The 26732-nt window shown below is 37.6% G+C and overlaps 2 protein-coding genes across 3 annotated transcripts; both read left to right on the forward strand.

Moving 5' to 3' along the window:
* The first annotated feature begins 602 nt into the window (after positions 1-602).
* On the forward strand, positions 603-4970 carry LOC142543617 (fruit protein pKIWI502). Its single transcript, XM_075650981.1, is given in 7 exon segments — positions 603-756; positions 758-1276; positions 2037-2136; positions 2258-2353; positions 2436-2516; positions 4564-4642; positions 4755-4970. Coding segments are annotated over 6 exon segments (909 nt in total). The 5' UTR covers positions 603-706; the 3' UTR covers positions 4627-4642; positions 4755-4970.
* A 3271-nt stretch (positions 4971-8241) lies between these two features.
* On the forward strand, positions 8242-20039 carry LOC142543618 (vacuolar-sorting protein BRO1-like). 2 transcript variants are annotated; one of them, XM_075650982.1, is made up of 9 exons: positions 8242-8738; positions 9150-9457; positions 9929-10882; positions 11470-11559; positions 11861-11929; positions 12211-12354; positions 13068-13116; positions 13587-13690; positions 19371-20039. In XM_075650982.1, exons 1-9 carry the CDS (start codon positions 8375-8377, stop codon positions 19887-19889), a joined length of 2601 nt encoding a protein of 866 aa, XP_075507097.1. In that variant the 5' UTR covers positions 8242-8374; the 3' UTR covers positions 19890-20039. The 2 variants fall into 2 exon arrangements, with proteins under 2 accessions (XP_075507097.1, XP_075507098.1); XM_075650983.1 differs by having other exon boundaries at positions 8616-8738; positions 9133-9457.
* The last annotated feature ends 6693 nt before the right edge of the window (positions 20040-26732 follow it).

The raw sequence follows: 26732 nt of genomic DNA on the forward strand, positions 1-26732 counted from the left end.
ATCTTATTTAAGTAATCCATGAAAAAATATTACTGTTTATGTTAAGAGTGTTACTTTTTATTGTGAATATTGTAGGATTGACCCGTCTCACAGATAAAGATTCGTGTGACCGTCTCACGAGAGACATACTATGAAATCTATTATCGTTATCTTTTAGTTTGTATTGATTAAACTTTTTGGACTAATGTAATAGCTTGAAAACTATGATAGTCAGGCAAATCGTGTTAAACAAGTCTTATGTGACAGTCTCATCCAGATAAATATTTGCAATGTACCTACAATTTTGATTCATAACAAATCATAATTACAAAAATGTTCAAAGTTCAAACTATCTTATTATGAATGGTAAAAAATATTATTAAAATCAGTTAATGTATTTAATGATAATGATAAATTGATTAAAAAAATATTAAATAGGAAAATTAGATTATTTAAGTGAAATAATGAAATAAATATAGCGTTTACAAATGGAGATGAAATTAAGAAAAAAAATTCAAGAAACGAAATTTACGTTCAAAGATCATTTGATAAAAAATTGATTAAAAATTATAAACGGGGTCCCACACTTATCAAGATGTGCCACGTGGAGGTCCTCAGCAGCTCGAGTTCGCACCTCAGCAATTCCATATTCAACAACCACCGTCCACGGCGGCGCTTTCTAGTCTACTCCACGACCAACTCCACCACATTACATTACAACTCCAAAATGTCCGCTATTGTTCATTTCCCCGATCTCACTTCATCTCTCTGTTTCCATGCACCTCAGCCGCACCCAATTCTTCATCCGCCCACCCCCGATGACCCTCTCCAAACTCTCGCCACTCCGCCACCTTTCCCACCACCTCCGCCGCAGATTCGGAGTATCCGCCGCCGCCGTTAAACAAGACACCACTCTCTGGACACCTGCGCCGCTTGTGAAAATCTCCCCCGCCGCCGAATCGCTCTTCCATATAACAATCGACGTCTCTGATTCCCCCGAACTGGCCTCGTCTTACACCAAGGCTGGCCAGTATTTACAGCTCCGCTTGCAGGATCCTGATTCGAAACCTTCGTTTCTCGCCATCGCGTCGCCGCCATCCGTTTCTTGGTCGAAAGGTGTGTTCGAATTTCTTGTGAAATCGGTTGCCGGGTCCACAGCCGAACTGCTTTGCGGGCTACAGAAAGGTGATGTCGTGGAATTGAGTTCGGCCATGGGAAAGGGTTTTAATATCGACGAAATCTCCCCGGCTGAAAATTATCAAACGGTGCTTATTTTCGCTACGGGATCCGGAATCAGGTAAAGTGCAATCCAAATCAGTTAAAAGTGAAAAGAAATTTATTGAATTGTTTTTAGGTTTCTTGGGGAAAATTGGTCTTTTTTTGAAGTTTGAAGGTGAAGATTTTATTTCATTGTTTCCCTCTTTTCATTCGACTGCATGTAGGTTCTGATTGTTTGCATGCTTAGCTTCGATTTGGTCTTCAATTGTGCCGCGATCAGTAGATATGCTACAACCCTAATCCCTTTAATCTCTATGCATTTCGTGGGAACTTTTCTGCTTAATGTAGCAATCCATGCTGTGAACCACTTAAAATGGTTGATAATGTCTCCATATAGTAAAATGCTTCAGTGTGACTAGATCAAGTTAGAGACTTGGAGTCTTGTTAAATACCCCATTCACAGGTGAGCATGCATATATCCATGGGAGCACCTGCGGCCTAGAAAAGAAGTAAGAGTTGCCCTGCAGCAGTTTCTGAACACATTTCTCCTGGTTCATATTTTTATAGTTTTTTCGGAAATGACAGTTATGTAGTTGGTCACGATTTGACCTAACCAGGGATTTTGTGCGCTGTCGACTAAGTTTTACTTGTTATTCAAGTATTTTGTTACTATTACAAATATTGATATTCTGGGTCACAGTGACATCCCTTCACTTATTTCCTAGCTTAAAGTTCTATTGTGTTGTCGCAAAATTAAACCTAACCATGTACCATTTGATCCTGTTTTATTTCGTTTTGTCTATGTATTGTTTAATTCCTTCTGTGATTATCACATGCAGCCCAATTCGATCTTTGATTGAAGCAGGCTTTGGTGCTGATAAGAGAGCTGATGTTAGACTTTATTATGGTGCCAGAAACCTTGATAGGATGGCATATCAGGTATTAGAATTTTGCTCATGAATTGAGGATTTTTCATGCTCTTGAGCTTAGGAATTGAAATAGGCACATAGAATTAAAATTTGGTAGTTTTGTTAGCTAATTTTATGCATTTTCTTTCCAGGAAAGATTTAAAGAGTGGAAATCTACTGGAGTTGATATTGTGCAAGTGTTATCCCAGCCTGATAATAGTTGGAAGGGGGGGCGAGGTTACGTGCAGGTGGTTATCACACATGTTTCAGGCAACATGCAATACCTTCTGTTTTTTAATTTGGTTTATATTAAGACCTTTGCTTTTGCAGGCTGCATTTGCCAGAGAGAAAGGAATTTTTAGCCCTCAGTCCACTGGTGCGGTGCTCTGTGGTCAAAAACAGATGGCTGAGGTAAGGCATATCTTACTGCCATTTATAATAGCAGTAGCTTTATCGCTTTGATAGTGAGCGACCACGTCAGTGGGTATGTGTTCCTCTGTGCAATCAAATGGCAGAGTCACTCCAACACGGTGGCTTTTGCTTGGTAGTGCCCTGGATCATCAAACCAGCATTCTTATCAAATTCTTAGGCAGTTTGCCACAGCGGATGTAAAACGCCGGTGTGGTGATGACACCACATGAATTCATGTGGGATTCCCCACTTATTTTGGGGATCCAATGGTCCCTGCTCCAAGTGGGGCATAGTTTGACCCCTAGTTTTTACTTGTAGTTTTGGATACTTGTGGTGCAATTGAAATGTCCATTAATCGTACACATGACACATGGCTCAAAGTCTGATTTTCTGATTAAAAGGCTCTTCAGGATTCCATTGGTGTATTGAAAATATCCATTAATCGCACACATTGCTCAAAGTCTGATTTGCTGTTTAAAAGGCTCTCAAGATTCTAGTATTTGAATTGTTTTCATTTTATTTCCCGAAAAAGTAATAGATACGAAGAGAGAGTTTTAGCCTTGAAACATTTATTTTTGGGCGTAGTCTTTTGACCAAAAACATTTAAATCATGTCTCAAGGTCATTAGTTTCCTCACCTGTTTTCACTTTCCAAAATTTAACATGATATGCGTGTGTTGGGAAATATGCATGAAAATGCAGGATTGCCATTCTGTTGTTGCGGTATCACCAACACTGAGTCACCACCGCGGTGCCAAAATGTTGATGCAAAAAAAATGTTTCAAGACTTTATTCTTACCCCATGGTTTAGTTTTACGATAAGATTTTTTTAATTTAATTAAATATTCTTATTGGCGTGAATGATTGTCTTTGTACCATCGTAACTCCCATAAGTCTTACTTGCTAGCCTCGTCTTCAAGGGTCTTTTGTACCCCAAATTTCACTTCATTAAGAGAAGTGAAAAATGTTATAATTCTGAGTTACTTGTTTGCCCACTGGATAATAAATCGGATACTACAGTAGTCCTTCCTCACCGGTCAAGCTTTAAGTTTTGTGAAGCAAACATACAAGGTTGGATGAGAAACAAAATATGCTGATTTTCTTAAACACCTTGGGGATTTACAATGACATGTTCAAATTGAGACAAAAAATTACCTAGTAATAATATAGTTTAATGTCAAATCCATTGTCGCCATTTATGTAGCACGAATACTTCTTTTTTTTCTTTTAAGTATCAGACACGAATACGGATACGACACGCCATACGCGTGTCGGATACGACGAAATATGCGTCGTTGATTTTTTGTATGTTTGACCAGTCTGATGCGTCTAGGATACGTCATGGACACGAGAGCGATACGTTTCGGCAAGAAAAAAGTCATTTTTTCTTCTTAATTCACTTATCTAAAGTTGTACTTTGTATATATTTACATATATATATATACAAATTTTAATTTTTAACTCTAAATTTATATAAATATAAATAATATTTATATATATATTAATAATTGTCGTATTCTAACCATATCTTGTTTTATAGTTTCAAAATTTTTCGTATCGTTGTATCCTATCGTATTCGATACAATACTCTTATCTGTATCCATGCAACATAGGTCGCCAGAGTATTTTAATATTTTGGTGCTGCATTTATACCCATTTGATATATATATGTATTCTTTATTTTGTGATTCTAACAGGTCGGAATCAATAAAAATACCTTGTCATAAAATAATCGCTTCCGTTATTTTCAAATACTAATATGCTGAAAATGGACCACTATTTGCTACTATTGTAAAATAATTAAATTGGTGCTGTAAATTTAGAGGATTTGGAGATCAGTAAGGATTTGAACTCCACATTTGGTCTCTATAGAGTTAGAAACATGGTCACTTGACTTGTTATTTGCGCCTCTTTGAAGTGTTGTAATGATTATGCAATTCTGATCATCTGTTTTTTTTCCTGGTCGAGTCATGGATGTTCCTGGTGTCAAAATTTCCATTTCTACGACACTCGCAGGATAGTGAAAATGGTATCTGCTTTTATTGCAGGAAGTCAGTTCAATTCTTGTGGCGGATGGAGTATCCGCCGAAAAGATTTTAAAGAACTTCTGATAATATTCTATTGGGAGTAGGTTTCCACATTGTATTATTGTAATGATTCCAACATGTTCATTCATTTGCTCCATCCGAGCATCAAGGATCAGCTTATTAGAATCACGAAATAAAACCAATTTTGTCAGGTAAGGTTATATATCCACAAGTTTCCCACAAAAGCTTCCTCCAGATCATAGTACTGCTGTACTTCGATGTAGTTCATATCAATGCAAACCAGGTGTGACAAGAAATGAACGAAGTGGGAATTTTATTTACTCTATTTGATGATTATTCACTGGCTTGGAAGCTGATGACTTTTGTTGGAAGTTGTCTTGAATTCTTATATTTATTTCCGAGAAAGAGAGAAAAGAAAGTCTGATTTCTTTTTTGTGGGCTTGATTATTATCGTTGAAACGTCCACCAGTCGTTTTCTTTAAAATATATTAGAAATTTTTTTTTCCTTAAAAATATTTTCGGCCGAATATATCATCATTTAAAATAAACCAATCAACTTATTATTTAAAAATCCAAAAGAACACATCGCAAAAAGTAAAATTGTAAATCGTTTAATCAAACCTAAAACCAACATTTTCAAAATAAAACATAAGCATCTTAAATCTATCTCAAAAACCCATCAAAAGCATAAAAGTCATAAATATCATAAAATCTTTAAAATCATACCATCAGTCCAGTTAGTTCAATCATCAAGTTCTCTCATATCATCATAAACATTATGTTCACCTGCAACATTCACATCTAGTGAGTCTATTGACTCAGCAAACATTAACCGATATAACAAGTAATATATATACATTCACAAGTAACAGTGAAAATACATTTAATAAAAATAGCTTTTCATGAATATGAACAAATTTTAAATATTTTTCCGTTCATCATAAACATATACATTTCCTTTAATGTGAATTTCGTTTATTAATTGTGACGATCATTTCATCCTTCGGTCGATTGATCAATTTCAGCTGTAACCATGGTACCAAGCAACGAGGCAACATTAACCACTTTTCCGTTATGTGCCTTGGGCTATAGTCGGCGGGGATATCAACGACATTCTCACCCGTCAACTGAGCATTGACCTTACATATCATCATATCCTTTCGATGAAAATTCGATCGTCGGGCTCCTCTAGGGTCTTTTCTCATAAACGGGCTCCCTCACGAATCCCACTTTCCTTATTGTCACAATTAAATTACTTCTTTCAAAATATTTTTCTTCGTTTCCATCACTTTAGAAAAATACATTGAATAATATCTCTTTTTTCTTTTATACCAAACTTGCAACAGGTTTTTAGCATTATCCTTTTTCATTATAAAATCCCATAAACTTTCAAAATAAACATTTTATCAATTCATTACACCATTCAGAGCACTGCCAGGACTTCTAACATTTTTCAGGTGTAAAATGACTGTTTTGCCTATGAAATCATATCTTTCTCAATTTATCCTTAGACCTTAAAACGACGACCCAAATCCATCCAAACTTAACATAATACCTTAAAATACACCCATAAATATTTCATTGACGTCAACTTAAGCTCCTCGACTAAATTCTCAATTCGTTTTAAAACTTAAACGTTCATCCCAGTTTTAACCCGAACACACTCAAAATTTAATCAAATTTACCAAACTTGAACCACAACTTATTAACACCTAACCATACTCTATGCAACCAAAATCAAATCATTTAGGACCCTAGAACAAGCCTAGATACTTGCTGAAAAATTATGTACTAATTCGAAATCCCTGACTTGAACATATATCATGAGTTCCTTCAAGCCTAGAACCTAACCACCATGTCCAGACCCTAGCCAACCATCCTAAGACCCTACTCAAGCCCTTAACAAGCTATTGAACCAGCCCTACAGCAGCTAGCACTTGCAACCATCAGCCATGCCCTTCAAGCTTGCGTGACCCAACCTAGCGTCCCATGCCCTAGCCCTTGCACTAGCCATCCCTTAGCCTATCTATGATCATGACTCGACTCCCTGAGGACCTTTAGACGTGACCTAACAGCAGTCCATAGCCTGCCCCTTCAAGCCATCTAAAACCGAAACCCTAGTCTTGTTAAAACCCAAATTTTCGTTTAGCATTTTGCCCTATCTTGTCCATCCCTTAGCCATGCCCCTATGGATCTTTAAACATGTTGAAAAACGTCCCTTCCCATATCCTTATCATGGCAGCCCCTTTGTGCAACATCATCATGGATTTAAAAACATAAAAACTCAAGTTTTGTTCATATTTTGCTATAAAAACGAAAATATGAGAAAGTGAATCATGTTTTCATGCACACGTGTATTAACACATATAATATGATATGAACGATGAATGAACGAAGATTAAGGCGTGTCTTTGCGTATTTCACGCACGAAAAACAATCATTGACGCGAGGGACGTTGGCCGAGAGACGGGGGAGAAGATCTTGCTAAAATTCCTTCAAATCCCTGTGAATAGCTTTAAAAAACGTGTGTTGTGTGTTTGTGTGCTGATGGTGGAAAAAAACACTAGGTTTCTAGTGTTTTAAACATGTGGTTCGATGTGTTTTGAGTTTAGGAAACTCTATCTTTTGATACAAATAAGTGGGTAGAAAGCTATGCCCAATAACCTTATTATAATAGGCTCATTAGGCCCATTATAGTGTAGGCAATATACTTTGTTTAGGAACGTTTTCAAAAATATTAACCGAGTTCCCAAAAGTCCTCATTTTCATAAAAAAAAATTGATTACCGGTTTAAAATATGAATCGGCGTTTAAAAATATCTCAAAAATCATCATTTTCGAAAATACCATTTAAAATATACCATATATTAAATAATTAAAAATAATCATTTAATAAAAAAAATTTTCCTTTGTAGTCCCCGATCTCCGTTCCTTGATCGCGTCTCGAATAACCCTTAAAAACACAGTTTTATGAATCCTAATAGAAAATCCTATTTTAAACATGTAAACATACCTACCACATTTAATAAATGCAATTAAAACAATTTCATTAGTCATTTTCCATTTTTCTATATTTATATGCATTTAGATTACGTTATCATATTTTGGACCTTACAAACATCACCGACTAAAGTTTTCAGTGTGAATTTTCATGTCATAAAAGAAAGGGTGATCAGCGAAAAATTATCATAATCAGACTATTAAATTGAATCATACTTGGTTATAAATTGTAGCATCATTAGATTACTTTCTTAGTTACCATCTTCTCTTCTTTGATTCTACTATTTTTATTTTCTGCCATTTTGTTCATCTCGTTTGTGAGTTGAAAAGAGAAGGGATTGTGAGTAAAATGCTTTCCGAGGGCATTAGCGTAAATTCGATAGTCGTCGTCTAGAAACAAAGTAGAGTTGAATATAAATTTCACAGACCTTACACAGATATTTGTTTAACAATTTTTACGGTAAAAAAATTCAATATAATAATTTAATTTATCAAAAAATTTTTAAAAAAATAATAGAAAATTTTATGAATAATAATAAAATATTATTTAATGTTATGCCATCGTTATTTTTCTGTGCGATTTATAAAGTCGGGACAATTTGACTAATTTAACAGTCGTAAACGACGTTAATTTAGATATTTTAATTTTAAATAATCTTCTTTTATTTTTATAATCAACAATCTTTTCCAAAGAATAGATCGCAAAACGCTTCGTCGTCGGAAAAGAAAAGACTGGACAACTCCTCCACGGTTTCATTCCGAATAATATATATACTATAGCTACTACCCCGATCCTCCACCGCCGCCGCCGCATGGCGTCGACGACGACCACCTCGAACGTCATGCTTGCGATCGTTGAGAAGAAAACGAACTCGATCGATTTCTACAGGCCGCTACGTAACTTTATAGTGATTCACTACTCGGAGCGCGAGGCGCAGGATTTGGAGGACGATCTCCAGACACTAAAGCAGCTCCGCTCCGACATCGAGAGAGGAGGCTCCTCCGATTCTCCTTCTGCGCGCCGTGACATCATGCGGAATTACTATAAGGCCCTTTGTGCGGTGGAATCAAGGTTCCCGATCTCGCCGGACAAGGATCACGTCAACACGGTGTCCTTTACGTGGTTTGACGCGTTTAAGAGCAAGCAGAAAGCTACGCAACAGAATATTCATTTAGGTGGGTACTTTGTTTATGTTTTCACGACTTTTTTGGAATTTATTTTGTTATTCGATTGGGAGAGGATATTTGAACGAATGATTGGAGACTGCTGAATTTTGTACTGAAGCTCCAGCTGCTAAAGCTTTTAAATGTGGTGATGCTGAATGTGATAGTAAACCAGTGTGGTGGATTTTGAAATACTTTGTATAATTCTTTTTCCTGCGATGAAGGATGTTAGGGGATTTAAGTGTGGCGGCGTTGACCGATTCAACCCCAAATGAAATGAAAAGATACAAACACACTGACATTAGAGCTTTTGAAAAAAAGAGTTAATTTTTCTGATACCGGATAATAGATACTTTCTTACGAAATACGATCAGTTGCTATTTTTCGAAGGATTTCATCCTTATAGGTATCTAATTTATGTAGAAAAAGCTGCGGTATTGTTTAATTTGGGGGCAGTGCACAGTCAAATTGGACTAAGCTCCGACCGATCTACTGTGGAGGGAAGGCGGCAGGCTTCACATTCATTTATAGCGGCTGCTGGGGCGTTTGCATTTTTGAGGGATAATGCGTCCATGAAAGCATCAACGGGAAGCTCAACCACTCTGGATTTGTCAGTGGCATGTGTAGGGATGCTGGAGAGGTTGATGTTGGCTCAGGCTCAGGAGTGTGTGTATGAGAATACCATAGCCAAGGGAAGCAGTCCTGGAGTCTGTGCTAAGATTTCTAGACAGGTTATTGCACAACCTGCAATTCTATCACCTTCTAATTTGTTTCTATATTGATTGGGTGTTGGTTGATGTTTCCTAGATTTATGAAATAAATCACGCTCTTTAATTTTGCTTCTCTTGTATCTGGATTAGAATTTTTCGTTGGCGTGAATAAAGTTTGAAGACAATATGAACCTCCTAATGGCTCAAAAAACAGTGTTGGACACCCAAAAAAATCATAGTATCTGTGCTCCTTGGTTACTATGAACTGAAATATTCTAATTCTAAATTTGTTTTTAGCGGTTGCAAGATGTCAAATATTGACCAGGGTTTAAACTAAATATGTGAAAAGAAGTATTGGCTGGCGTGTGGTGGAAGTGTTATGCTCGGTTTTTTAACGGCGTAAAATTGCTCAATGGGGCTCTCAGATTCGCCCCTTCCCATTTAGATTCTCATATCTCAAATGCAGTATGACTTCAATGACCTTGCTTGCAGGTTGGGCTATTCTATGAAGAAGTCTTAGCCACATTGAATGTTTCCCCTTTGAACCACCATTTTGACAAGGCCTGGATCACTCATGTTCAGCTAAAGGCTGCTTTGTTTTATGCAGAGGCATGTTATAGATATAGTTTAGAGCTACATGAGAAAGAACAGATCGCGGAGGAGATTGCACGTTTGAAAAGTGGGGTTAATTTTTTGTCTGAAGCAAAAAAATCGTCTCCTAAACTTGCAGCCCAGCAGCTGTCCGATGCGATAAACAAGCTAGAAGCTAGTTTAAATTGTAACCTGGAGAGGGCTGTGAAGGAGAATGATAGAGTGTACCTAATGAGGATTCCACCAGTCAACTCTTTATCACCACTTCCTAGCTTTTCTATGGTTAAGCCTCTCCCAATGGCTGAGGTTTTGGATGCTAGCGGGGATAAGATGTTTGCCAGTATTGTTCCTGATAGCAGTGCGAAAGCACTCTCGAGGTACACTGAAATGGTTGATGACATCATTAGGATACAGGCAGAGAAATTGCAACAGGGAAGTGAACTAGCTCGGGTGAGACTTAAGGACATGGAATTACCTGATTCAGTTATTGCTTTGGAAGGGAACATCACTTTGCCAACAGCTCTAAAAGAAGATGTAGAAGCAGTTCAAATATGTGGTGGATCAGCTAGTTTTGAAGGTGAGCTACAGCAACTTAAAGATTTGCGAAGGGTAAACCAGGAGTTGTTGGTTCAAACAGAGGAGCAGTTACAAAAAGAAGCAATAGAGGATGCACAATTTAGAAATCAATTTGGAACTCGGTGGACTAGGCCACAATCCAGTACCTTAACTAAGAACTTGCAGGACAGGTTAGATAGGTTTGCATCAAATTTGAAGCAAGCTGCTGAAAGCGATGCTCGTATTGAGAGATCTGTGAGAGAACATTCTGGACTCATGTCAATACTCGACTATCATCCGGTAATAGAACTTAATTCGATGATATTTCTCTGGACATCACAAGGCTTATGCCTTGTGATGTTAGCTTTGTGCTAATTGCTTGATATGTCCATGTTGGTGATGTAGTTAGTTATTCCAGGGTAAATATTCATTGAACGCATCAACTATTTGAACGCATGCACGCCTTTCACTTTCTGCATGTATTATTTAGATGACCATTGATGGATTCATTATGGTATACTTAAAGTAGTTTTCTGGCTTGCTAAATGTGCAAAACGTCTGAGGCCTTAATATGTCCCAGTGTTTTTTCTAACCCGGTTTTAACACAGCACTTTAATTGTAATTGAGATGGTTTTCAGTTAATGGGCTTTGAGTTCTTTATTTTCAGTTTCCCTTTTAGTGATATAGCTACTATTTACTTGAATTAGGCACAATTATCTCTGTATTTTTCTATATCATGATCTATCATAATCAAATAAACCTATAGCTGGATCTGTCCTTGACAAACAAAATTCTGCAACTTTAATTTTCCATTTTGAGGAGCAGCATATTTATGACTTTTTTTTTAATCAAGCAACTGACTCTATTTCAAATTTTACTTTTGATAGATTGAATCTGCGCTTCCAAGTCTTGCAAGACCAATTATGTCTTTGGACGTCAATGAAGATGCTGTAGTGGGAGTCCTGAAGCAGAGCTTGGTAAATTAATCTACTTGAGGCTGAGTTGACGGTGCAAATCACTCACCTAATAGAGTTTTTGTTGAATGTCCTACTGAAAGATGAAAACTAATTTCTGAGGCCTGATGGAAAATACTATAGCTAATTGATGTCTTAAACGATACAATAATTTTTGTTTCTTATTTTGATTGATGAAAATATCTTGAAGATCGAAAAGTACAATTTCTAATTGTTTATTTTGGGTTCAGCAATGCAAGTTTCTGTCAATAATTTTTTTCTGAAGACTGCAGTGCATCTCAAAATTGACAGCTTCTGTTTGCAGAGACAATTAGAGACTCTTGGTGCTCAGAGGGCTGGACTCGAAGACATGCTGAAAGAGATGAAAAGGAAGGTAAATGGAATTGCAATTTTGCCTCTGGGTATTTGTGGTCTAATTAATTGATAATCTTGTGTTTTTTCTTCTTGAAAATGTGGCCGAGTTTTAGAACTGATGTAACTATGATTTCCAAGGACAACAAGAAAGGTGGTCGATGATTGGCTGTTCCGAATATAACAAATCTTGTGCTGTTTGACTTGACTTCTATTCTTTTTACGAGTTTACCTCTTACACTCATTTACCCTGGATGTTTCAGATCTCATTTAACTTATCATGCTTGTGAATATGTGGCTCAGGATGATATACTGCCCAAGTTGATGGCTTCCACTGGCTCCTCCCAAGAGGATCTGTTTAGAAAGGAGATATCAAAATACGATGGCATTTGTGAAGACATCGCTGAAAATCTCAAAGCTCAAGAGCAGCTTTTGATGCATATCCAGGTCTGGATGTAGTTAGTTTTGTTGTGTGTTCCTTTTCCTGTGGTTTTTTTCTCTTGAGGATTGTTGTAAGATTGTAGCTGTTGTGTTTTTATCTAGATCTATAAACTTGTATCCTGTTACATTTTCTTCTTTACATGACACCTTTTGGTCTGAGCACTGGAAGAAAAGATGACTATTAAGTTGGCTGTTTTATGGAGTATGAATCCTGTTAGTTTTGGGAAAATTGTCTCGCCATTGGGTGGACTAAGAAAATTCGAAGAGACCTTTGTGTATCTAGAAGGTGCAAAGCTTCATTTCAAAAAATTTACACATGAAAATTTTGAATATTTTTTAATTTTAGAGGGGGAGGGCAACAACCCTTGGTCGCCACTCATTGACTCCATCATAGGTGTTTCCAAATATTAGTTAATACTTAACTAGTAAATACCTGTAATGCAGTTTATGAACAACTGTAACCATTGGTAAGTGGAAGGATATCACCTGTCTCGTGTTCTGTGAATCTAAATGTGAGTGCTTGTACACAGGTTAATAAAGATGTCCTTTAGATTAGATAGGCAATTTTTCCATCATACTGATGTGAACATTAGCTTGTTTCTTTTTTTTTCATTTTTTTTTGCATGTTTATTTATTTCATTGTTGTTATTACTTATTTTTATACTTTTTAGAAAACTGGTAAGCTATTTTAACATGATTTTATATGATATCTTGAACAGGGCCAAAATGATAAGTTCGCTGCCATCTTTAATGTTGAAGATTATAAAGGTATGGCTTTGTCTCCCTTCTACTGGGAAAAAAGCTCCAACACAAAACTTGCTTATTTTGATGATTTATCTGCAAGTGTTTATTTTCGGATGTCAATGTATCTTACATATCATCTTAGTAGCGGTACTTGGTGAACTGACATCCTAGATGAGATTTGGTGACAAATAGTTTCTTCTCCGTATGTCCTCTGCTAGCCATTTGTTATTTCAATTTTAAACAGTTTTTCCATTACTTGTTTTTTTCCTTGGATTCACGTCCATAGAGTTTTAGGTGCTGTGCTCAAACTGAACTTGGTGAATAAGAAAAAAACAGCATTTATGCAAAAATAGACTTGAAGTTGGATTTCTTTCTTATCAGAAATTTGTTCTACATCGTGACAATTACTGGAAACACTTGTTGCTCTGTTGATAGTCTTGGCAAGTTATTTATCAAACATGCTTTATGTAAATATTTCTTCCCACATTCCTCAGCATCTCGTGAGAAGGGCTACAAACAGATTGAAGCTGCCATTGCCAAATTTCGAGAAATTAAGGAGAACATTAATGAAGGATTAAAGTTTTATGTTCTCCTTCAGGTATGAAAATAGGGTGCTTTGCATATATGGTGTGAACTTGTTTATTAGAGAAGTTGGAATTGATTCAGCTGTTTGAAATCTAAAAATTTAAATGATCTTGCCCGTAGATCTAACTTAAGTTATCCTGTGTCCAACTACTTCCCTTGAAAACTAAATGATTTTCGGTTTTAATGAAACTGGTGTTGGGAATTAAACTATCAAAGATCAAACTAATTTGAGAGAAAAATCAATTTATTCAATTCATAGATTTAATTTACAGAAAGAAATAAAAACTCTCAGATCTCACAGCACTCTCAAGGCTCTCCTCTACTTGGGATTAGGATTCCTCAACTGGGAATGTGATCATTTAAACAACGAGCTGAAGCCTCTATTTATAGAGGATATTCTGCACATGTTAATTGGTGTGAATGGACGATGGCAGCCATTGGAGAATCAACAATAGCTGCACCTACCGTGGACCTTCTAGATGGTGGCTGGAGATTTCCAATTTGAGTTCTTCAATTCTCCCCCTCCAGCCATATCCAAAACAAGCATTCCAGCTATGTCTCTGCATAGCTCTTAACTTTTCTCGCGTTACCACTTTTGTCAACATATCTGCTGGATTCTCCTTCGTATGAATCTGAACTAGTCTCAACAGTTGTCGATCCATAACTTCAAGTATCCAATGATATCGAATATCAATATGCTTTGTACGGGAATGGTACATGGAGTTTTTGCTTAAGTCGAGAGCATTTTGACTGTCACAATGTACCTTGTACTCTTTCTGCTTGATTCCAAGTTCTTGAAGATATCGCTTTAGCCACAACATTTCTTTCCCACCTTCAGCGACAGCAATATACTCTGCTTCTGTTGTGGATAAAGCAACACACTTCTGCAGTCGTGACTGCCATGAGACAGCTCCCCCCGCGAAAGTGTAGATATATCCTGAAGTAGATTTGCTACTATCAATATCTCCGGCCATATCTGCATCCGTATAGCCCTCCAATATTGGATCAGCTCCCCCGTAACAAAGACATAATTTAGTAGTACCCTTTAGATACCTGAGAATCCACCTTACTGCCTCCCAATGCTGCTTCCCAGGGTTGGAGAGAAAACGACTCACCTTTCCCACTGCATGAGCAATATCTGGCCTTGTGCATACCATTGCATACATCAAACTTCCAACAGCTGAAGAATATGGTATTGATGACATTTCCCCGATCTCTTTCTTGGATAAAGGACATGCACTCTTGCTCATCTTGAAATGATTGGCAAGTGGAATGCTGACTGGTTTGGCGTTGTTCATGTTGAACCTCTCGAGCACACGTTCAATGTACTTCTCCTGAGATAACCATAACCGTTGGTTGTTTCTGTCTCGAACAATCTGCATTCCCAAAATCTGTTGAGCTGGTCTTAAGTCCTTCATTTCAAAAAACTTAGAGAGTTCATTCTTCAACTGACTAATCTTCGTTGCATCCTTTCCCACGATCATAATATCGTCTACATAAAGTAGAAGAGCAACGAAATTCCCGTCTGAAAATTTCTGAATGTAAACGCACTCATCTGCAGCAGTTTTCTTATAGCCTTGACTTGCCATGCATGAGTCAAACTTCTTGTACCACTGCCTTGGTGCCTGCTTTAGACCGTACAAGCTTTTCTTAAGCTTGCAAACGAGGTTATCACCTGAAACCTCAAAACCTTCTGGCTGCTCCATATAGATTTCTTCTTTTAAATCTCCGTGAAGAAAAGCTGTCTTCACGTTCATCTGTTCAAGCTCCAAGTTCATACTTGCTACCAAGCCAAGTATAACTCGGATTGACGTCATCTTGACTACTGGTGAAAATATCTCATCAAAGTCAATTCCTTTCTTCTGTTGGAATCCTTTGACTACCAATCGTGCTTTGTATTTCACCGCTTGTCCGCTGCCATCTTTCTTCATCTTGAACACCCATTTGTTTCTTAGTACCTTCTTCTCTTTTGGAAGTTCTACGATCTCATAAGTGTGATTCTTCTGCAGAGATTCCATCTCATCTTGCATTGCTGACAACCATGTTTCTTTGTCCTTATGAGATAGTGATTCTTGGAAACTCTCTGGTTCTCCATCTTCAGTAAGCAGAAGGTACTCGGATTCCGTATATCTTCTAGATGGAATCCGTCCTCGTTCAGACCTACGAACTTCTGGAATAGTCTGAGAAGATTCACCATCATCTGGGCCTTGTGATGATCCTGGAACATCTGGTGGAGTGGGTTGTGGCTCCCCCTGCTCAACACTCCTTTCTTCCTCAGCTTCTGCTTCTGGCATGTATTCTGTCACTATATCGAACGGGTTTAGTGCTGCATCTGAATTTAGAGCACCAACATTTGACTTCTGAGACATTGTAGGTTTTTCAATGTCTTCTATTGTCTGGCTTTCATGGAACACAATGTCCCTGCTTCTGATCACCTTTTTCTCCTTTGGATCCCATAGTCTGTATCCAAATTCTTCATCTCCATAGCCAATGAAAATGCATGGAGTGGTCCTTGCATCAAGCTTTTGTCTGAGCTCCTTGGATACATGTGCGTATGCCAACCATCCAAATACTCTTAAGTGTGAGTATGATGGATCCTTTCCAGACCACAGTTTCTCCGGAACTTCAAAATTCAGTGGTACTGATGGTGATCTGTTGATCAGGTAACAGGCGGTTCTGACTGCTTCTCCCCATAATGACTTTGGCAGTTTAGCCATACTGAGCATACTCCGAACACGTTCCATGATTGTCCGGTTCATTCTTTCGGCTACACCGTTGTGTTGAGGGGTGCGAGGGACCGTCTTCTCATGTCGAATGCCGTATGTTTTGCAATACGCATCGAACACCTTGGAAGTGTATTCGCCTCCATTATCTGACCGGAGACACTTCAATTTCTTCCCGGTCTCACGTTCTACCATGACATGAAACATTTTGAAGTATTCGAATACCTGATCCTTCGTTTTCAGGAAATAGACCCACACCTTTCGAGAAGCATCATCAATGAAAGTCAGAAAATTTTTATTTCCGCCTAGTGATTCATCCTCCAGGGGACCGCAAACGTCAGAGTGTACCAGACTGAGCAACTCTGATCTTCTCGTTGAATAGGAACTGAATGAGACTCTGTGCTGCTTACCAAATAGACAATGAATGCAAGGATCTGGCGCAGCATCTTTGTCAACGATGATAAACTCTTTCTTTATTAGGGTAGACAACCCTTTCTCACTCATATGGCCGAGTCTCTGGTGCCACAAATTTTGAGAACCCTCCTTCTCAGCTACGTTGAGGGTGTCTGTACATATCTTCATGTGAGTCTTGTACAGTGTGCCACAAATGTGTCCTCGAGCGACTATCAAAGCACCCTTTGACATCTTCCATGTGCCATTGCTGAAATGATTATCATAGCCCTGGTTGTCAAGGGCTATTCCAAAAAGAAGATTGAGCCGAAGATCTGGCACATGTCTGACATCCTTCAAAGTGATTGTACTTCCAACACTTGTCTTTATTTGGATATCTCCAATTCCTACAATCCCAGAGGAACTGGAATTTCCCATCTTCACTGTTCCAAAGTCACCAGCTTTGTATGTCATGAAGTATTCCTTGTGCGAAGTCACGTGGTAGGAAGCTGCAGTATCTACCACCCATTATGTGTCTTCTTTTGAAACGTGAAGGCATGTCTCATTATGGGTCGAACAGAACGCTACATCTCCAGGAATGATGACTAGCGTTTCTCCACCCTTGTTCTTCGACTGGGAACTGCTCTGGCCTTGCTCCTCTAGCCATTTGTAGCAATTCTTCTTCATATGACCCTCTATTCCACAGTGATGACATTTATACGAAGGTTTTCTGCCATCGGTGGATCTGCCTCTGCTTTTGCTTCTGCCTCTCCATTTGCCTTTACCCCTTTGTTGTTTCTCTTGTTGTCTTCCTCGGGGCTCTATGACAAGAGCATGAGTCTGGTCTGTGCTCATATCCTTTCTCCTGGCCTCCTCGTTGAACAGGGCATCCTTAACCATGGACATGGTAAGTTTGCCATCTGGAGCCGAGTTGCTGAGAGAAACTACAAGTGTTTCCCAGCTATCAGGAAGCGAACTGAGAAGTATGAGTGCCTGCATCTCATCTCCAAGCGGCATCTCTACAGACGATAATTGATTTACCAGACTCTGGTACTCATTGGTATGCTCGGCAACAGAAGTTCCACTTTTGAACTTCATATTGACTAACCGCCTCATCAACAGGGCTTTATTCCGAGCGGTCTTGGCCTGGTACATGTCCTCCAGCTTCTTCCAGAGAGCATATGCGTCTGTCTCCTGTGCAACATGGTGGAAGACACTATGATCAATCCATTGTCGGATTTGACCAATAGATTTCCGGTTTAATTTCCTCCACTCTGACGCTTTGGTTGGATCAGGATTTTCACCTTTCAATTCTACGGGATCGAACAAATCTTTACAGCTGAGGAGATCTTCCATCCGAGGTTTCCACAGCGTGTAGTTGGTTGGCGTGAGCATAATCATAGCTCCAGAATATGATGTTGACTCTTCTGTGGTCATCTTCAATATTTATTTATCAAAATAGGAGCTGAATCTCGTAAAACGGAGTACACCGTTGTGTCCGGAACGGCCGAAATGGTGGAATAGGCACTTCGGGGTCAGAAAAATTCTATTGCTGAAAATTTTGGGATCACTATATAACTTTTTGATAGTTCAGGGGTCTCTAAGTCATTACCAAAAGTTCAGGGGCCATTCTGTACTTTAGGAAAGATAAAGGACCATTTTGAAACGAGCAGAAAATATAAGGACCAAAATGCAATTTTCAGAAAATTGAATAGTGCTGATGACGTGGCACTGACTGGACGCTTACGTGGCAATGACGTGGCGCTGACTGGACGCTTACGTGGCAATGACGTGGCGGACACTGTTCATCATCTTCTTCGTAAAGAACTTTTGAAAAATCACAAAAAATTCGTTTGATGTCTGATTTTCGATCTGAAAATACCGGTAGACTCTTGGGAACGAGAGCTACGTCGTGGTATAATCAAAACAAGATTTCAGACACTTTCACAAAATCGAATTTTTCACAGAGAGCTCTCCTTTGATGGCTAATACCTCTAACCAGGCTCTGAAACAACTTGTTGGGAATTAAACTATCAAAGATCAAACTAATTTGAGAGAAAAATCAATTTATTCAATTCATAGATTTAATTTACAGAAAGAAATAAAAACTCTCAGATCTCACAGCACTCTCAAGGCTCTCCTCTACTTGGGATTAGGATTCCTCAACTGGGAATGAGATGATTTAAACAACGAGCTGAAGCCTCTATTTATAGAGGATATTCTGCACATGTTAATTGGTGTGAATGGAAGATGGCAGCCATTGGAGAATCAACAATAGCTGCACCTACCGTGGACCTTCTAGATGGTGGCTGGAGATTTCCAATTTGAGTTTTCAACTGGTGACTTAATTGTCATTGGAGGCCAAATGGCGTGTGTGCTGAAGTTTAGCTTTAATCCTTCCTTTTGGGACCTTTGGCAATGGTCACACCCCTTGTTAAGCGGTCAGGGTTTCAATGCATAATTATCTTTCTGGAACGTCAAGATAATTGCCTCGTGTTTTCTTCTTCTTGTATGATTGTCAAGGATTGATTTCATCAGTAGTCACTGGTTATGTTTTTTTTTTTTTTTATCTGATAACAGGAAGCCCTAACAAATGTAAAGCAGCAGTGCAGTGATTTTGTGATGACTAGAAATATCCAGTGTCGAGAAATGATCGACGATGTTCAGCGGAAGATATCCGGTCTTAGTTTCCAGGATGACAAAAATACTTCTGGGTACTCATATCCGTCTGTTGGACAACCACACAGAACCAATTCTCAACAGCAACCTGTCCCAGCAGCCATGTCCACTTCATCTTATGCGCAAAGCCCCAGTTACCAGCCGCCTCAGCAACCATCGATGTACGCATATTCTCAAACTCCTTACGGCACCCCACAACAACAGCATCCTTCATATCATTCAACTGTTTCAAGTTCTCCTTACCCTCCTCCTCAACACCTACCGCCTTCAGTGAACCATGAATATGGGCAACCTGCCTATCCTGGCCCTGGATGGCAGGTCCCATACTATAACCCAGCACCCCCTCAGCAAAGAGGATCTATTCCCAACCCCCCGTATACTGTTCCGTCTCCATATCCACCGTCTCACTACAGGCAGTGATGTTGTACCTATATATTTTTTTGTTTCATCTGCAAATCTCTCTTGTTTTTCTAGTCTCGGTAGAACGAATCCTGGGAATGGCTCTAGTTCATTAATTTAACATATGTAACAAAAATAAACATTATTATGTAGAGAATGCTACTTCTCTCACTTTCTACCGTGAATGGCTTCCCAAATACTAAATAACTTTATAACTATAAATAATAACAATTATTACTGCAGTTAACAGTGATGCTAAAGCCTGAAACGACGTAGACGTTGGCTGGATTAATTTTAACAAAAAAAAAAAGGGTCCAACTTCTTATCCCTAATTCCAAGTTTCAATATTAACTGAAAGATAAAAATTATATTATATTATGCCAAAATAATGCAAGCATTACACCAACAAATTATTCAAGATTCCAAAAATATGTTGGTCTATAAAATAACCGACCAACCCACATCAGGGAATAAAGTTTTTCTCTTATTCAAGTCTTTCACTTATGCCTTTAGATTAGATTTATTTCTCCACTTTCTTTCTTCCTTGCTTTTTCTCCACTAACACTCGTAGTGTTATTCACCTTCAACCACTTCTAAAAGCTTTATGTTCTTGAAAAAGTTGTAAAAGATCATTTAAATTCCGCAATTTAAAATCCGTGCAATTGAATTCATGCACTTAAAATTTTCATTTATTATATATTTATTATTAAATAGCTGCTAAAAAATTTAATCGACATGCATTGTATTTAAGAAAATTTTTTAAAATTAACGAAAAAATAATTTTTAGAAAAAATAATTTTTATAATTATATTATTTTTTCAATTTAAATGTCTATTCATTTTTCACTGATTTTTAATAATGATTAGGTAGCACAGTAATCAATCAATAATCAAAGTAAAATACACGTGTCTTAGTATTACGTGAGTTATTCAATTCGACCGATCGGCCTTACCAAATTAGCCACTATATATAGTACGTCCATCCCAAGTCTTCACACTAAGGTTGCACCTAATTTTCTCCATTGGAAATTGGCAATAATAATAATCAAAATGTCTAGCCAACGCGGCGGTTCTGGAGGTGGAAACAAATTAGTTGCCGTCGGCACTAGCGGTAAAGGAGGTGGCGGAGGCGGAGGTTCGGGTACTATAAAGGCTTCTGGTGGTGGGGGTATATCAAGACCCTCCATCTGGAACCCCCCCAAACCCAAAGATGGAAAGGGAAAATGATGGGAGATAAATCTATATTAAGTTATATATATATATATATATATATATATGAGATCCGTGATGGGGAGAAAATCACTGTTGAGTACTCTATCAGTTGACTTATACCTTTTATTATAGTGTGCGCTTTTATATATATATATATATATATATATATAAATAAATGGGAAGGCTGCTCCAACTGTGTAGTACTTATGAAAGTATTATTGAACTAAATTAAAGAAAATTTAAATTTAACAGCACTGTGTTTGAAGCTATAGAATGTTAATGTTTGCATCGTTTCTCAGTTTTAGTAATTATTTTATTATTTCATATATGAGTTGTATACGGTATACCATAATGTTTTTTCGGGATTTATACGACAAATTATAATTTACATGAAAAATGATACGATCATATCCATAAAAAAAAATTAAAAGGTTAATTACCTATTTACATGAATGGAAAATTCTTTTTTTTTTCTTATGTATTTATTTTTTTTGCGTTTTTAACATTTTATGTTTAGTTATTTTTTCATCGTGAAGTTGATATGTTGATGTAATACTAACACATGAAATATCACATTAGTATTGCAAACGAAAAAAATTTAAATCATCAAAAAAATACATGTATAAAATAAATTTGACAAATCAAGAACTAGAATTGAAAAAAAAAAACACCACAAATATATGAATGCCAGAGATTAGGTGTCGAAAATATAATGACAATCTACCCTCTATATATATATATTAAATACAAGAGGAGATATTTCCCATGTAGAAAAGTAAAATAAAAGTTATGCCCGGCACAAATTGTGTCGGCGGTGGAAAGGGTGGTGGAGGCAAGGGAGGTGGAGGAGGAGGTAATTAAATGTGGTAGCTGTGGCAGTGGTGTCGACGATGAATGACAATGCATTCATTCAGTTGGTCAACAAATGAGCTGGATTCGGTGGGAATAGCAATCAGCAAAATTTGAAGCCGGAAAACGCGGAATTGACGAAATGAAGCAGAAGAGACATAGATAAGTGGCTCTATAAATAGAGCTCTCCTCTTCATTCTGAAATCATCCTTTCTTCGACTTTTCTCTCATCTTATAAGCATTTGAGTGTTTAGTTCTATAATATTTGTGAGGTGTTTTGTTATCCTGTATTAAGAGAGTGTGTGATCTCTTTGGAAACACAGTGAGTGAGTTGTACACCACAAAATATTATAGTGGAATTCTTTTCATCTTGCCCTTGGTTTTTACCCTAATAATTTTAGGGGTTTTTCACGTAAATCTCGGTGTCCAGTTTATTCTTTATTTTCGGGTTTAATTATCTCAAATTTCGCACGTGGGACCAACAAGTGGTATCAAAGCCTTGTTTTAAAATATCTTAAAATTTTGAGTATGCTCTGTGGTTGCAACCTAGACTGATCTTCCACATCAGAAAAGATTTTTTGAGATTTTTTTTATTAAGGCGGGATTATTTTGTTCAGTCTACTAAATTGTTGTCGACATAATGGCAGGGCGGGTATGAGATAGCAAAGTTCAACGGAAGCAATTTTATGCTGTGGAAAATAAAGACACAAGCAGTTTTAAAAAAGGAGAATTGCTTGGCGGCTATTGGAGATAGACCGGTGAAAATTACGGACGATGGAAAGTGGAACGAGATGAATGATAATGCTGTTGCGAATTTACACTTAGCTATAGCTGACGAAGTTTTGTCAAGTATCTCTGAGATAAAAACAGTCAAAGTTATCTGGGATACTCTGACAAAGATGTTGTGGCGCCCCAAACCTCGCCACATAATCATACAACATGTGACGTCATATGCATAAAAAATTTCTTTTCGACGACGTAATAATATAATGCATATACGACAAAGTAGTGCAATCACCACATTATCTACGTCAATGCAGCAGAAACAGTATAATAACTACACACATACAACTCAAGTAAGACAATAAACTATACTGTCTCTATCTACTATCAACTACATGACTGTTTGACTAGATACACCTAGTCCTTCACCTCTATCATGTCTCACAGCATAGTCATGTAACCTGTCCAACAGAAACATCCTCCAAAGGGTGAGCATACACAACAATCATCATCGTAATACATAACAGTTATATTAACAACAACATAAGATATAACTGAAATGATAACAGAAATACCCATTTTGCCGTTTCTAGACAATCAGTCACAACAACCTCAACAACAACACACTGCAACAATAACATCGACGATACGTCGCACCCCAACTCCGGCGACAGCAGTATCGTCGAACGAACAACAACATCGACGATACGTTGCACCCCAACACCGGCGACAGCAATATCGTCGAACGAATAACATCAACGATACGTCGCACCCCAACTCCGGCGACAGCAATATCGTTGAACGAATAACATCAACGTGACGTCTCCCAACAACGACAGCCAACAACATCAACAATAATTAACAACAACAAATATAATATCAAATCACACATATCCAGTGATTTACCATCGTTCAACACAATAGTATTCATCAATACTAAACAATAACAACATATGATCGTACGTCAACACGTACCTGATAATCGATTATATATACAATCTGGCTATTTCTTTGATCCTAATGCGTGTGATGTATCTAAATAATTCAACAACAATTATCAGATCATTGTCACCGTATCAACATAATCATAACAGCTTCAACATATAACATCAAATAGCCCAACAACAATTTATTCAACAAAATATAAAACTCGATTATAAATTATTATCGCTCAACAATTTAATATTCTGGTGTATTTAATTCACAATACTACCATCAAATACACCCTAATTAATTTAAAATCAAATAATAGGCTATTTTACAACATCCGTCAAATTGCGAAAACTTTATATCAACGTGTAGCCTATACTTCGTAGACTCCGAATATACAATCAGAATTAATAACAACTAACAAACAACTCTCCAATCTCAATCCAACGATTAAAATCCCTAATTATAATAAATTGAGAATAATTCAAAATAACACCACTATAATCTTCTCTACTTCGTTAAAATCATACACTATTCAACAATCTTCAATTTCAGTATGATTTAACAATTTATCAGATTTATTCCAAAAATCGACGAATTTCAAAAATCACCAAAAATATAAAATTTATACCTCAAATCGACGATCTCGTGTCAGCGATTCCATAACTGAAGTCGGTTCGTCGATTGGATAAACCGATAAATTGCAGGATCGAAAAAAAATATCAAACCCTGTTTCACTGTCACTCTTCTCCCTACACCGTCGATGAATGAAATTCTAATTCATTCACCGATTGAGTTCTTCAAATTTATCTTTTGTCCTTTTTTTATTTTTTTATTATATTTTATTATATTATATTAATATTATAATATAATATATAATATTTAACATTTTAACACCAGTATATCTCTTTGGACCAGTCAAACGACCAAATTTCTCAAAACTCAAAACATGAAACTTCTATATCTTTGAGTTTTCTACGTTATATCCAAATTTCAAATCATTTGGACTTCATATGACCAAAATATGTCATATTTCATTCTTTAAAAATCATTAATTATTTAGTAATCTCATATTACTAAATCAACAAATTGTGATATTTACTTCAGGCATTACAGATGTACGAGGTCAAGTCACTACACAACATGATTTTCCTAAAGAGAAGGCTTTATACTATTCGGATGGCGGAATCCTCATCAATGACCGACCATATCAACACACTAAATACTCTATTTGTCCAACTCACTTTCATGGGGCATAAAATAGGGAAAAATGAACGTGCGAAGCTTCTATTTCAAAGTCTACCAGATTCATATGATCAACTTATCATCAACATAACCAACAATATTCTTATGAGCTTTCTAAGATTCGACGATGTCTTAACTGCGGTTCTCGGAGAAGAAAGTCGGCGCAATAATAAGGAAGATAGGTTGGTAACCTCAAAGCAGGCAGAGGCTTTACCGATGATAAGAGGAAGATTCATGGACCGTGACTCCAGTGGAAGCCAAAGGCGAGATAGATCAAAGTCAAGAAGTAAGAAGAAAAATAATTACTGCTTTAAATGTGGCGGTAAAGGGCACTTCAAGAAAGAGTGTACGAGTATCGATAAAAGTTCTCAAGGAAATGTGGCCAGTACTTCAGACAGTGATGAAATATTATTCAGTGAAGCAGCAACTGTTGCAGAAGGCAGACACAAATTTTGTGACATATGGATTATGAATTCAGGAGCGACGTGGCATATGACGTCTCGGAGAGAATGGTTTGATCATTATGAACCAGTCTCAGGAGGATCTGTATTCATGGGAAATGATCATGCCTTGGAAATCGCTGGGGTCGGTACTATCAAAATTAAAATGTTTGATGCACCATTCGCACCATACAGGAGGTACGACATGTGAAGGGACTGACGAAAAATCATTTGTCCTTGGGGCAATTGGATGACATCTGGTGCAAAACACGGATCGAGAACGAGATCATGAAAATTGTGAAGAGAGCGCTTGTGGTTATGAAGGTGGAAAAAGTTGCTGCAAATCTGTATGTACTTTTGGGAGAAACACACAAAGAGGCAGAATTAGCTGTTGCGTCAAATGGTTCAGGAGAAGAATTAACAGTGTTATGGCATAGAAAGCTCGGACATATGTCAGAACGGGGGTTGAAAATTCTCTCAGAACGGAAGCTGCTGCCGGGACTTACAAAAGTGTCACTACCCTTTTGTGAGCATTGTGTTACCAGTAAACAACACAGATTAAAGTTTGGTACTTCTACTGCCAGGAGCAAAAGTAAGTATATTGGAGCTGATTCATTCGGATATTTGGCAAGCACCGGTTGTATCCCTAGGAGGAGCGAGATATTTTGTCTCGTTCATTGATAATTTCTCTAGGAGATATTAGGTGTATCTAATCAAGAAGAAATCATATGTTTTCCAGATCTTCAAAGATTTCAAAGCACGGGTTGAACTTGATTCATATAAGAAAATCAAGAGTCTGAGGACTGACAATGGAGGAGAATATACCAGTGACGAATTTGATGCATATTGTCAACATGAGGGCATCAAGAGACAGTTCACGACGGCTTACACACCTCAACAGAATGGAGTGACGGAGCGGATGAACAGGACCTTGTTGGACAGAACAAGAGCTATGTTGAGGATTGCAGATCTAGAAAAGTCATTTTGGGCAGAAGCAGTCAAAACCACTTGTTATATTATCAATCGTTCTCCTTCAGTGGCGATTGATCAGAAGACTCCGATGGGGATGTGGACTGGGAAGCCGATAGATTATTCTCATTTGCATACATTTGGAAGTCATGTGTACGTTCTGTACAATGAGCAAGAAAGATCGAAGTTGGATTCGAAATCCAGAAAATGTATCTTCTTGGGTTATGCTGATGGAGTAAAGGGGTTTCGCTTGTGGGATCATACTGTTCACAAGCTTGTCATCAGCAGGGATGTTATCTTCGAGGAAGATAAAGTAAAGGGAGACAAAGGCACACTGAATTCAGAAACTGCTATTTTCAGGTGGAAAATAAAACGGACGAAAGTCAAGTTTCTTGTGAAGCAGTACCAGAGCACGAAGAACAAGAACATGTTGAGTCTGAGGTTTCCAATGTGAGGCAGTCAACTCAAGACAGAAGACCACCAGGTTGGCTTTCAGA

This window comes from Primulina tabacum, chromosome 4, assembly GCF_025594145.1.
Source record: "Primulina tabacum isolate GXHZ01 chromosome 4, ASM2559414v2, whole genome shotgun sequence".
Lineage (NCBI taxonomy): Eukaryota > Viridiplantae > Streptophyta > Magnoliopsida > Lamiales > Gesneriaceae > Primulina > Primulina tabacum.

Bases quoted from the DNA above. Each gene is read 5' to 3' on its own strand.
- LOC142543618 (XM_075650982.1), top strand. From the start codon at position 8,375: ATGGCGTCGACGACGACCACCTCGAACGTCATGCTTGCGATCGTTGAG. The intron at 8,739-9,149 runs GTGGGTACTTTG...TAATTTATGTAG, and splicing joins GCAACAGAATATTCATTTAG to AAAAAGCTGCGGTATTGTTT. The intron at 13,117-13,586 runs GTATGGCTTTGT...CACATTCCTCAG, and splicing joins TAATGTTGAAGATTATAAAG to CATCTCGTGAGAAGGGCTAC.